Source organism: Rhododendron vialii, chromosome 4a, assembly GCF_030253575.1.
Source record: "Rhododendron vialii isolate Sample 1 chromosome 4a, ASM3025357v1".
NCBI classification, from domain to species: Eukaryota; Viridiplantae; Streptophyta; class Magnoliopsida; order Ericales; family Ericaceae; genus Rhododendron; species Rhododendron vialii.
In genome coordinates this window covers 38,493,227-38,507,748 of record NC_080560.1, presented here as the reverse complement: position 1 = coordinate 38,507,748, position 14,522 = coordinate 38,493,227, and the positions used below count along the sequence as shown (strand labels likewise).

At 38.3% G+C, this 14,522-nt stretch overlaps 1 protein-coding gene across 1 annotated transcript; it reads left to right on the top strand.

Moving 5' to 3' along the window:
• The first annotated feature begins 10,040 nt into the window (after positions 1-10,040).
• Positions 10,041-13,925, top strand: LOC131324002 (isomultiflorenol synthase-like). The gene is made up of 2 exons (XM_058355833.1): positions 10,041-10,253; positions 13,773-13,925. Exons 1-2 carry the CDS (start codon positions 10,041-10,043, stop codon positions 13,923-13,925), a joined length of 366 nt encoding a protein of 121 aa, XP_058211816.1.
• Positions 13,926-14,522: the final 597 nt, after the last annotated feature.

The following is a 14,522-nucleotide window of genomic DNA, read 5'->3' as shown; positions in this document are numbered from 1 at the left end:
GCAAGTATGAAACAATTTAAACAAATAATTACGTCCATACACATATAGTTATACAAGAAGCATTGATCAATAATAAGTATGGAAAACATATATCCCTTCATCTTTTGAGTAGTTGATTTGTTTTGCAAAGTACACGTAACATAAACCATGATGTTTTTATCAGAGTCCAAAAACATCAAAATTTAATTCCACTCATAATCACTTTTTAAATAATTCTTAACCTAGAAACAGTGACAAATACATCAAAACATGCAACAATCGAGATGTTGGAATAGTAGAATCTAGATTTTCGATTTTAGAAGATATTCCAAATAATCGGAACCAGGGGCGCTACCATGCCCCAAAGCAAACTACTTACGCTGCTCATGTGCACTTTCCCGACTCCTGTAACGTGATATAAAACGGTTAATTTAAGTACTTATTTTCAATTTTCAAGTTTAAAAAGAGTACTGCTATATACACCGACCATTTTGGACCGAAACCGTACCGACGGCCGCGCGCGGCCGTCTCCGGCCACCGGACGGCCGATCCGAGCCGTCCAAAAATTTTAAAAAAAAAAACCGAGGGGCCCAACGCGGGAATCAACGTCATCCGATGTGTGTAGGGTGCTTGATCTAAACACCCTATTTTTCGTGTATACATATATACACGAAAAATAGGGTGTTTAGATCAAGCACCCTACACACATCGGATGACGTTGATTCCCGCGTTGGGCCCCTCGGTTTTTTTTTTTAAAATTTTTGGACGGCTCGGATCGGCCGTCCGGTGGCCGAAGACGGCCGCGCGCGGCCGTCGGTACGGTTTCGGTCCAAAAATGGTCGGTACACATAGGATTTTCCGTTTAAAAATAATGTGCTTACGAAAATACTTTTAATTTTTTTTTTTTGCATCGTTTAAAAGATCTTTCAAACAAGATCCACATTGCATATTTTTTGATAAAAGGATCCATATTGCATATTTTTGAGCCACCAACTTCAGTTAATCCCATTATACCGTGGGCCTACCACATTAGCTGGCCATTTGAACTAAGGTGATGCAAGAACCCTAAATGTGGTGGCAAAAATAACTACCTCATCCAAGGTAGAATGCAATATGCAATGTAACAAAATAAATGCAACCTCCACCCCAACCCCTCCATCCCTGTCTGGGGCGGGGATGGAGCGTAGTTTTTAAATTCGTAGGAATGATAATTGAGACCGAAAGCGTAGAACGAAGATTTGAAGTGGGAAAGAAAGATCTTTCCGGATGATTACGTCGATCTGACCTAGGTTCTTTGTATTCCAAAAGTGTCCGTTGTTCCGTCAGAAGACCAAGAAGAAGAAGAAATCGATTTCGTACGATGAAATTTATGGGGAAAAAAATGGTTGGACTAGATATCTCAAGATTGGGCCTCTCTACCACGTGTTCTGCCCTTGGTTTCGGGGGTATCACTTTCACTTATGTGATCGACCATAAACTATGTTATATTGACTCGAGTACGAGCAGAGGTCTAAATAATTAGGGATTAGGCATATCAAATATATAATATAACTAGTTTACCAAAATTAGTCAAAAGAGACATTTCTTTTTTAATGCTTGTACGCTATTTCGTGGAATAGAACCATATTACGTGAGATATAAAAGACTGATTAGAATTGTTAAATATGAGAGAAGAAATATTGAATTCGATTATTGGAACCATATAATGAGGCCGCTATTTATACAAGAGGAGAGGGCCTAACTATGGAAAGAAAATCATACTGATTAACTATGGAATAAAATCATCCTAATTACAATCAAATCACAATCTCAAGATCACGATTTGATTGCCATATTATTTTGTATATACATTTATTCTAACATCCCCCCTCAAACTCAAGTAGGTTTACCAACTTGAGTTTGAAAAAGCCAATAAAACCAAGGACAACCAAGCCAAGCCAAGTCAAGCCAAGAGAAACAAGGAGAGAAAAATGGCTAGGAGAGCCAAAAGCCAGAAGCCAGGAGAACAACTAGGAAGAAAAACAGGAGCCGCCACACCACGCCAAGCCAAGCCAAACTCAAGTAGGTCTACCAACTTGAGTTTGAAAGAAGAGAAATGAAGAAGCCATGAATTGAAAAGCCACGAGCGCGAGTGGAGGAGATTAACAAAGTAACTAAGTGCCCAGCGGACAGCTGTGAGGCTTAGGCCGCCCGCCAAGAGCGAATATCCATAGTGCCTAGATCTTATAGCTCTGATACCATGTTAAGAAAAACGAAAGATGTATTATTGATTGTATCAAACTGTAATCCTAACATGCCTTTATATAGGCTACAATGTCCTTGGTCACTAAAAAATCTAAACCAAATAGGAAACATGCAATATAAAGAAATCAACCTAACTAGGAAACATGAATAATAGACCCTATAAAACATGGTAACATAATATTTCTCAATATTATGTTAATATCCCCCCTCAAACTCAAGTAGGTTTGCCAACTTGAATTTGGAAAAAAAAAAGTAGAAATCAAAAGTACCGAAGCCAAAAAACAACCAAGCCAAGCCAAACAAAAAGATCCATTAGAGCAAAAGGGACAGCCATAAGTGAGATCCAGGAGCAGTCACGCCAAGCCAAACCAAGCGAAAAGAAAAACCATGAGAGCAAGAAAAACCATGAGAGCCACAGAACAACCACAAGCGAGAGAAGCCATGACGGAAGAGATTTGAGATGAATCCGAATGAGCGAGCCAGCTACATGTTACTACGAGTGCCCGGCGGAGGGCAACGAAATTTAGGCCGCCCGCCGAGAGCAAAAATTCCACAGTGCTTAGATCTTATAGTTAAAAATGTAACATCTGGCAAGTATGAAACAATTTAAACAAATAATTACGTCCATACACATATAGTTATACAAGAAGCATTGATCAATAATAAGTATGGAAAACATATATCCCTTCATCTTTTGAGTATTTGATTTGTTTTGCAAAGTACACGTAACATAAACCATGATGTTTTTATCAGAGTCCAAAAACATCAAAATTTAATTCCACTCATAATCACTTTTTAAATAATTTTTAACCTAGAAACAGTGACAAATACATCAAAACATGCAACAATCGAGATGTTGGAATAGTAGAATCTAGATTTTCGATTTTAGAAGATATTCCAAATAATCGGAACCAGGGGCGCTACCATGCCCCAAAGCAAACTACGTACGCTGCTCATGTGCACTTTCCCGACTCCTGTAACGTGATATAAAACGGTTAATTTAAGTACTTATTTTCAATTTTCAAGTTTAAAAATAATGTGCTTACGAAAATACTTTTAATTTTTTTTTTTGCATCGTTTAAAAGATCTTTCAAACAAGATCCACATTGCATATTTTTTGATAAAACGATCCATATTGCATATTTTTGAGCCACCAACTTCAGTTAATCCCATTATACCGTGGGCCTACCACATTAGCTGGCCATTTGAACTAAGGTGATGCAAGAACCCTAAATGTGGTGGCAAAAATAACTACCTCATCCAAGGTAGAATGCAATATGCAATGTAACAAAATAAATGCAACCTCCACTCCAACCCCTCCATCCCTGTCTGGGGCGGGGATGGAGCGTAGTTTTGAAATTCGTAGGAATGATAATTGAGACCGAAAGCGTAGAACGAAGATTTGCAGTGGGAAAGAAAGATCTTTCCGGATGATTACGTCGATCTGACCTAGGTTCTTTGTATTCCAAAAGTGTCCGTTGTTCCGTCAGAAGACCAAGAAGAAGAAGAAATCGATTTCTTACGTTGAAATTTATGGGGAAAAAAATGGTTGGACTAGATATCTCAAGATTGGGCCTCTCTACCACGTGTTCTGCCCTTGGTTTCGGGGGTATCACTTTCACTTATGTGATCGACCATAAACTATGTTATATTGACTCGAGTACGAGCAGAGGTCTAAATAATTAGGGATTAGGCATATCAAATATATAATATAACTAGTTTACCAAAATTGGTCAAAAGAGACATTTCTTTTTTAATGCTTGTACGCTATTTCGTGGAATAGAACCATATTACGTGAGATATAAAAGACTGATTAGAATTGTTAAATATGAGAGAAGAAATATTGAATTCGATTATTGAAACCATATAATGAGGCCGCTATTTATACAAGAGGAGAGGGCCTAACTATGGAAAGAAAATCATACTGATTAACTATGGAATAAAATCATCCTAATTACAATCAAATCACAATCTCAAGATCACGATTTGATTGCCATATTATTTTGTATATACATTTATTCTAACATCCCCCCTCAAACTCAAGTAGGTCTACCAACTTGAGTTTGAAAAAGCCAATAAAACCAAGGACAACCAAGCCAAGCCAAGTCAAGCCAAGAGAAACAAGGAGAGAAAAATGGCTAGGAGAGCCAAAAGCCAGAAGCCAGGAGAACAACTAGGAAGAAAAACATGAGCCGCCACACCACGCCAAGCCAAGCCAAACTCAAGTAGGTCTACCAACTTGAGTTTGAAAGAAGAGAAATGAAGAAGCCATGAATTGAAAAGCCACGAGCGCGAGTGGAGGAGATTAACAAAGTAACTAAGTGCCCAGCGGACAGTTGTGAGGCTTAGGCCGCCCGCCAGGAGCGAATATCCATAGTGCCTAGATCTTATAGCTCTGATACCATGTTAAGAAAAACGAAAGATGTATTATTGATTGTATCAAACTGTAATCCTAACATGCCTTTATATAGGCTACAATGTCCTTGGTCACTAAAAAATCTAAACCAAATAGGAAACATGCAATATAAAGAAATCAACCTAACTAGGAAACATGAATAATAGACCCTAGAAAACATGGTAACATAATATTTCTCAATATTATGTTAATATCCCCCCTCAAACTCAAGTAGGTTTGCCAACTTGAATTTGGAAAAAAAAAAAGTAGAAATCAAAAGCACCGAAGCCAAAAAACAACCAAGCCAAGCCAAGCCAAACCAAAAGAACCATTAGAGCCAAAAGGACAGCCATAAGTGAGAACCAGGAGCAGCCACGCCAAGCCAAGCCAAGCCAAAAGAAAAACCATAAGAGCAACAGAACAACCACAAGCGAGAGAAGCCATGACAGAAGAGATTTGAGATGAATCCGAATGAGCGAGCCAGCTACATGTTACTACAAGTGCCCGGCGGACGGCAACAAAATTTAGGCCGCCCGCCGAGAGCAAAAATTCCACAGTGCCCAGATCTTATAATTAAAAATGTAACATCTGGCAAGTATGAAATAATTTAAACAAATAATTACGTCCATACACATATAGTTATACAAGAAGCATTGATCAATAATAAGTATGGAAAACATATATCCCTTCATCTTTTGAGTATTTGATTTGTTTTGCAAAGTACACGTAACATAAACCACGATGTTTTTATCAGAGTCCGAAAACATCAAAATTTAATTCCACTCATAATCACTTTTTAAATAATTCTTAACCTAGAAACAATGACAAATACATCGAAACATGGAACAATCGAGATGTTGGAATAGTAGAATCTAGATTTTCGATTTTGGAAGATATTCCAAATAATCGGAACCAGGTGCGCTTCCATGCCCCAAAGTAAACTACGTACACTGCTCACGTGCACTTTCCCGACTCCTGTAACGTGATATAAAACCGTTAATTTTGTAGAGCTCAACGCTGTAGAAGTAGAACAACCATGTAAAAACTTAGACCATTAAGACATGTATAATAACCCTAATAAAGCTTTGCTAAGTGCTTTAGAGCATGTACATCAGTTGTGAGGAAAAATGACTATGAACAGTACACTTCTTCACTTTACCTATCCATATTTTCCTCTCATGTTGCATAAGCCTCTCTACTTTACCTATCATACTCATCAACCGCCGCCGCGACCGTCAATCCTCAATTCCCCACCACCATCAACGGCAGACCTAGATTGATATAACAGAATAACCCGACTTAATATAACCCAATCTTTGTACGCAGAAACTTATTTTGCCGATCTTCTAAAATCATAACCACAAATCTAATAAAACCCAATCAAAAACCAACCATAGTTTGTGGGTCTGATTTGATACAGTAGCAGAACGACGGGAATGATATTCGCGATTTCGTTTCATCGATCGTCGATCTTTCTCCGTTGTTCAACAAAAACGAAGATCACCTTTGGGCAGATCTCGTCCGCCGCTGGCTATGGTGGCAACTAGACCTGGGTAACAGGTCGTGTCGGGTCGTGTTCGTGTCGTGTCAGTCGGGTTCGTGTCACAAATCACTCAACCCTAACCCGACCCATTTAAAATTCGTGTTTCTCGAGTCGTGTCATTTTCGTGTTTCGTGTCAGAAATGCTCAACCCTAACCCGTTAACTTCGTGTCCGGTTCGTGTCGTGTTATCGTGTCTGTTGCCTAACTCTTTACAGAATTGCAGATATACCATATATTATGTATATATGTTCGTGAAAATGGGTGACAGATTCGTAACCGTGTTGGTCGTGTCAATTTCGAGTCTCACGTGTTCAACCCTAACCCGACCCATTTAGAATTCGTGTTCTCGAGTCGTGTCATTTTCGTGTTTCGTGTCAGAAATGTTCAACCCTAACCCGCTAACTTCGTGTCCGGTTCGTGTCGTGTTGTCGTGTCTCGTGTCTGTTGCCCAGCTCTAGTGGCAACTGCTGTTTCCGGTGGTACTGCATCGTCGCATCCCATCGAGAGGAGCCGTCGCTGGGGGAGGGAGCCGGAGAAGAACAACCCGCTACACTTTTGGGCGACGTGGAGGCGCTGAAGAAGTTTGTGGGTTTGATTTGATACAGTCGCAAAACGATGGGAATGATATTCGCGGTTTCGTTTCATCGATCGTCGATCTTTCTCCGTCGTTCAACAAAAACGAAGATCACCTTTGGGCAGATCTCGTCCGTCGCCGGCTATGGTGGCAACTGCTGTTTCCGGTGGTACTGCATCGTCGCATCCCATCGAGAGGAGCCCTCGCTGGGGGAGGGAGCCGGCGAACGACAACCCGCCACACTTTTGGGCGACGTGGAGGCGCTGAAGAAGTGGGGTGAGACCTAACTCGCATATAGTGCCGTCATGGTCCTGGCGGAGGAGGACGTTGGAAACTTAGAGTTTTACCAGTCACAGAGAGAGAGAGAGAGAGAGAGAGAGAGAGAGAGAGAAACAAATGTTATTTTAGTTAATGGCTATGAATAGTAGCTCGATAATAATACAGAGCCAAACTGCCAAAGCTATTTTACCTTGATCTTTACCTATTCTGTTGTACCATGGATTTCTCACTTTGCATAGGTAAAGTAGCTAAGATTGGGTGTTTTGCTAACCTGGTGTACATGCTCTTAGGCGGCTGTCAACATTTTCCAGCCTCTTCATTAACTTGTCACGCAATGCCAAGTGCGTGACAAGGCCCCAGATAGAGAGCAACAAGATCAGGGTCTTTTTTAGAAATAAAATAAAATTTAGCCAAAAATTTAAGTTGAACTATGGAATGTTATATAATCCTATTTTTTTATTTCAATTTTTTTTGGGGGTACATTTGAACTAGGGATTGTTATTTAATCCTTCTTTTTATTTCGATTTTTTGGTTACATTTTGTTTCGAATTTTTAAAGGGTGCTGTTGTACTTCAAATTTTCAGCAGTTTTCTAAACAAAAAGAAACTTTAAGCACGGACCTGAGGATGTTGCAAAACAGCTTTCTATAGAGCGCTTTGCCTGACACATCCCGACTGTCCATTTTAGTAATCAATGGTTAGGATTGAAAACAAACTCTTTTAATCCGGACTGCTGAAAATATTTTAGAACGGTCTGGATGCACCCTGCAGCGCTCTACAAGGAGCTGCTTTGCAGCATACCCAGATCCCTCTAAGCAGATAATTAACTCAAGATATAGCAACAGTGGTCGGAACCATCTGATGCATGTGCATCGAACGGTTGTGAATGCAACCGTGTCCGAAGTTTTGTTTAAAAGTTTAATTTGATTCTGCTTTTGCCATTTACAGAATCAAATTAATGTGCGTGCTGGTCCAGGCACAAGCATTACCCCACACTACTATTGGTATTGGACCCTTAGACACTCGTTTACTATTTTTTAAAATTCGTTTATTAGAATATTAATTAACCGTATCAAAAGCTATGTCGAACTGCATTTTGCATACCTATATATATCAATGTAGGGGCGGTTTCGCTCACACCCATTTTGACACCTATTTTGACATCTCACTCTTTCGGATCTCACTATGCTATTCTGAACCGTTGATCTTGTTTAAATGAGTAAAATAGAGGGCCTTCCAAAAATTCAACTCATTTTGATATCGGTAAACTCATTATAGGATAGAAATAAAGAAATAAAGGAAAATTTCTTTAAGGGAAGAACACCTACAAGCAGGTGAGGAGACTCGAACTTCTGATCTCCTAATGAGATGTAAGAGTTCTGACCAACTGAACTAACCCGAGTTGATTTTACCATTAATTATCTAACAATTTGGGGTTTGAGACTTTTAAGGAGGCATGCTTATGTGGTGTAAAGGTATAACAATCAATAAAAAAAAACTTAACACAAGGAGTTGGCCTTATGGTAAAAGGCTTGAAATTTAGGGATTTGTTCTAAATTGATATTAGGAAACCCAATTAAAAACTCCTTAAATTTTAAGTATTTTCTTATTTTGACAATTTAATAGCTGGGCTAGTTTGTGTGCACCTTAACTAATTCCGTGGCCATAAAATTATCTTTTGAATAGTAAAGAATGTAATATTTCATTAATAATGAGAAAATATTGCAAGAAGAAGAAAAAAGATGAAACATCCCAAAGAAAACTCAAACTGTATAGTTGGCACTGTACCAAACTATATACGATATCTCCCATAAAATTTCTCCGCCTAAATCTACCGTTACACCCCAAATATCAAAATTTTCATGCGAAGACTGCCACATCTTTGTGCTGTAAAAAGAAAACTCAAACTGTATAGTTGGCAATGGTCTTGCTCTTGCATTATAAATACCATTTGATGAATTCCCTCCAACTTTCTTGCTATCTCGATCAGCTCTCATCTTTCACAGCCACACCCCGGTAAAGTTGTACAGTACATCTTCGATAAGCTCTCTCTCTATGTAAAGTTGTACAGTACATCTTCGATAAGCGCTCTCTCTCTCTCTCACGCACATTAAAGCTCACTCGCACTCATTCAGTCACACTCACAAAGAAATATAAGAGTATCCTTCGATTCTGTGCATGGTACGCTGCAAATGCAATTTCCATGGATTTGGTCATGGAACGCCAAAGCAAATAATTTATTCTCGTCCCGTTCGGTAATTTTAAACTTCTTCGCTATGCATGCATGTCGCGGGTAGCTTGTTCATTAGTACTTCAACAATTTGGCTATCGATAACTAATTAAACAGACAAACGAATTATATACCCTCTAACCTGACCATTACCTTTGTTCTTAATTCCAGTCGATTTTCTCCCTTGTTTTTATACCCAAATAATTTCAATTGTTTTATTGATTTATCAAGATTAATTTTGCCTTGTTTTTTTTTTTTTGATCCGCAAAGGAAAAGATTTTATTGAAGTTCGAAAGGGGTACATCAAAATTCAAAATGAGGTTGAACAAGCATCGCACTTAGAACATACCTTTCAAAAGAAATCGGAATGCGAAACATTTTGTTGACTTTTCTTTTTTATTGTACAAACACCAAAAGATGCTTACATAAATTTTAATAAATATATAAACTTTGTTGTTCCTATGTAACATCCACTCTTATAAACCATGTCATGTACTCGCGAGAATTCTAACAGTTGTCTTTTTTTTTTAAGAAAATTTTATTTCACCAAAAAAATAAAAAGCGCAAAAAGCTACAAAAACTCAGTCCCTGACCAACCTATATAGCAAAACCACAAAACAAAAAGAGCTCTTATCTCTTTCAAAGACAAACAAGAAGAAAAAATTAACTATCTACAGTTATTTAATTATCCCAAAAATGCAAGGATCAAAAAGTTAATCCTCACACAATCCCCTATTCTAAATTTTTGTTTAATAAAAGCCTAAACCTTTGAGTCATAGGAACAAAAAAAAGAGAGAATGTGGAGGCTCAAGATTACAGAAGGTGATGGGCCGCACATGTTTAGCACCAACAATTTCGTCGGTAGACAATTTTGGGAGTTCGAGCCCGACGCTGGGATGCCGGAAGAGCGAGCGGAAGTGGAACAAGCTCAAGAGTACTACAAGAAAAACAATAGAAGAGGTCCAACCGGTCGGCCTTGGCCCAGTAGCGATCTTCTTATGCGAATGCAGGCAAGTACAAACCATGAATACCGTATAGCTGGTAATGGTAACGATACGAGTGACATATTGTGACACCTCTCAAGAGCTTGTTTGTTTAAAGAACTCAAAATTTTTGCGCACAGTTTTCAATAAATTTTATCTATCTATCTATTTATCTATTCCTCTCTACTCAGTACACTTTAAAACCCTCCTCAAAATCCAAACCGAATAAGGAGAAAAGGAGAATAAAAAAAAAAAAAAAAAGGGAAAGAAAAAGACCACACGGATGAATTTATTGTTGAACAAGTTGCAGCATTGAATCAGAGAATTCATAGACCCACCAATCAACCGTTTTGATCGCCAAGAGGGAACCGGCCACCAAACTTCGAAAGAGAGAGAGAGAGAGAGAGAGAGAGAGAGAGAGAGAGAGGCAAATCCCAGTTTGTTCAAAGGAATACTCACGAGAATGACCAATTAATCAAATCTTAATTTTCACGAGTTTCAATCAGTATCCCTCTAAACAAACATTATTCCCGAAATAAAAAATACAAAGATCCAAAGCTGCAATACTTTATTCCACTTCTTACTGACCTGCCTCAACTCAAAACTACGCTTCCTTCTAGTTCTGGACACTTGCAAAATTTCAAACTACGCTTCCTTCTTACTGGCGGTCTTTTTTTGGTTGTTTTCATAAGTACTTCACCAAATGCTATATTTTACAATCTGCTTTGAAAATAAGAGCGCTCATCGTTTTCACATCTTACTTATCGTTGAACGTAGACCAAACATAAGTTTCACAAACCGTCGACCAAGACAAATGTCTGGAGAGTCTTCTTTCCATAAATCTGACTCTTAAAAGAACAAACCATGCTATATCTTTTCAAGAAACACCAAAAAGATGTTCCGAATCAATTCCATTACACCTTCTTAAAAAATAAGTACTTATTTTCAATTTTCAAGCTTAAAAATAATGTGCTTACGAAAATACTTTTTAAAATAACTACCTCATCCTTGGTAGAATGCAATATGCAATGTAACAAAATAAATGCCACCTCCACCCCAACCCCTCCATCCCTGTTTGGGGCGGGGATGGAGCGTAGTTTTGAAATTCGTAAGAATGATAATTGAGACCGAAAGCGTAGAACGAAGATTGGAAGTGGGAAAGAAAGATCTTTCCGAACGATTACGTCGATCTGACCTAGGTTCATTGTATTCCAAAAGTGTCTGTTGTTCCGTCAGAAGACCAAGAAGAAGAAGAAATCGATTTCGTACGATGAAATTTATGGGGGAAAAAATGGTTGGACTAGATATCTCAAGATTGGGCCTCTCTACCACGTGTTCTGCCCTTGGTTTCAGGGGTATCACTTTCACTTATGTGATCGACCATAAACTATGTTATATTGACTCGAGTACGAGCAGAGGTCTAAATAATTAGGGATTAGGCATATCAAATATATAATATAACTAGTTTACCAAAATTGGTCAAAAGGGACATTTCTTTTTTAATGCTTGTACGCAATTTCGTAGAATAGAACCATATTACGTGAGATATAAAAGACTGATTAGAATTGTTAAATATGAGAGAAGAAATATTGAATTCGATTATTGAAACCATATAATGAGGTCGCTATTTATACAAGAGGAGAGGGCCTAACTATGGAAAGAAAATCATATTGATTAACTATGGAACAAAATCATCCTAATTACAATCAAATCACAATCTCAAGATCACGATTTGATTGCCATATTATTTTGTATATACATTTATTCTAACATCCCGCCTCAAACTCAAGTAGGTCTACCAACTTGAGTTTGAAAAAGCCTAGAAAACCATGGACAACCAAGCCAAGTAAAGCCAAGAGAAACAAGGAGAGAAAAATGGCTAGGAGAGCCAAAAGCCAGAAGCCAGGAGAACAACTAGGAAGAAAAACAGGAGCCGCCACACCACGCCAAGCCAAGCCAAACTCAAGTAGGTCTACCAACTTGAGTTTGAAAGAAGAGAAATGAAGAAGCCATGAATTGAAAAGCCACGAGCGCGAGTGGAGGAGATTAACAAAGTAACTAAGTGCCCAGCGGACAGCTGTGAGGCTTAGGCCGCCCGCCAGGAGCGAATATCCATAGTGCCTAGATCTTATAGCTCTGATACCATGTTAAGAAAAACGAAAGATGTATTATTGATTGTGTCAAACTGTAATCCTAACATGCCTTTATATAGGCTACAATGCCCTTGGTCACTAAGAAATCTAAACCAAATAGGAAACATGCAATATAAAGAAATCAACCTAACTAGGAAACATGAATAATAGACCCTACAAAACATGGTAACATAATATTTCTCAATATTATGTTAATATCCCCCCTCAAACTCAAGTAGGTTTGCCAACTTGAATTTGGAAAAAAAAAAAGTAGAAATCAAAAGCACCGAAGCCAAAAAACAACCAAGCCAAGTCAAACAAAAAGATCCATTAGAGCAAAAAGGACAGCCATAAGTGAGATCCAGGAGCAGTCACGCCAAGCCAAACCAAGCGAAAAGAAAAACCATGAGAGCAAGAAAAACCATGAGAGCCACAGAACAACCACAAGCGAGAGAAGCCATGACAGAAGAGATTTGAGATGAATCCGAATGAGCGAGCCAGCTACATGTTACTACGAGTGCCCGGCGGAGGGCAACGAAATTTAGGCCGCCCGCCGAGAGCAAAAATTCCACAGTGCTTAGATCTTATAGTTAAAAATGTAACATCTGGCAAGTATGAAACAATTTAAACAAACAATTACGTCCATACACATATAGTTATACAAGAAGCATTGATCAATAATAAGTATGGAAAGCATATATCCCTTCATCTTTTGAGTATTTGATTTGTTTTGCAAAGTACACGTAACATAAACCATGATGTTTTTATCAGAGTCCAAAAACATCAAAATTTAATTCCACTCATAATCACTTTTTAAATAATTCTTAACCTAGAAACAGTGACAAATACATCGAAACATGCAACAATCGAGATGTTGGAATAGTCGAATCTAGATTTTCGATTTTAGAAGATATTCCAAATAATCGGAACCAGGGGCGCTACCATGCCCCAAGGTAAACTACGTACGCTGCTCACAGGCACTTTCCCGACTCCTGCAACGTGATATAAAACCGTTAATTTTGTAGAGCTCAACGGTGTAGAAGTAGAACAACCCTGTAAAAACTTAGACCATTAAGACATGTATAATGACCCTAATAAAGCATTGCTAAGAGCTTTAGGCGGCTGTCAACATTTTCCCGCCTCTTCATTAACTTGTCACGCAATGTCAATTGCCTGACAAGGCCCCGGATAGAGAGCAACAAGATAAGGGTCTTTTTCAGAAAATAAAATAAAATTTAGCCAAAAGTTTAAGTCAAACTATGGAATGTTATTTATTCATATTTTTTTATTTGAATTTTTTTTTGGGTACATTTGAACTAGGGATTGTTATGTAATCCTTTTTTTTTTATTTCGATTTTTTGGGTACATTTTGTTTCAAATTTTTAAAGGGTTCTGTTGTACTTCAAATTTTCAGTGGTCTTCTAAACAAAAATATAACTTTAAGCACGGACTTGAGGATGCTACAAAACAGCTTTCTGTAGAGCGCTTTGCAGGAGATATCCGGACCGTCTATCTCAGTAATCAATGGTCAGGATTGAAAACAAACTCATTTAATCCGGACTGTTGAAAATATTTTAGAACGATCCAGATGCGCCGTGTAGCACTCTACAGGGAGCTGCTTTGTAGCATACCCGGATCTCTCTAAGCAGATAATTAACTCAAGATACAACAACGTAGTCGGAACCATCTGATGCACGTGCATCGAACGGTTGTGAACGCAACCATGTCCGAAGTTTTGTTTAAAAGTTTAATTTGATTCTGCTTTTGCCATTTACAGAATCAAATTAATGTGCGTGCTGGTCCCGGCACAAGCATTAAAAGGTCCCTCTCCCCGCACTACTATTGGTATTGGACCCTTAGACACTCGTTTACTATTTCTTAAAATTCGTTTATTAGAATATTAATTAACCGTATCAAAAGCTATGTCGAACTGCATTTTGACACCTATTTTGACATCTCACCCTTTCGGGTCTCACTATGCTATTCTGAACCGTTGATCTTGTTTAATGAGTAAAATAGATGGCCCTGTAAAAATTCAGCTCATTTTGATATCGGTAAGCTCATTATAGGGTAGAAATAAAAAAATAAAGGAAAATTTCTTTAAGGGAAGAACACCTACAAGCAAATGAGGAGACTCGAACTTCTGATCTCTTAATGAGATGCA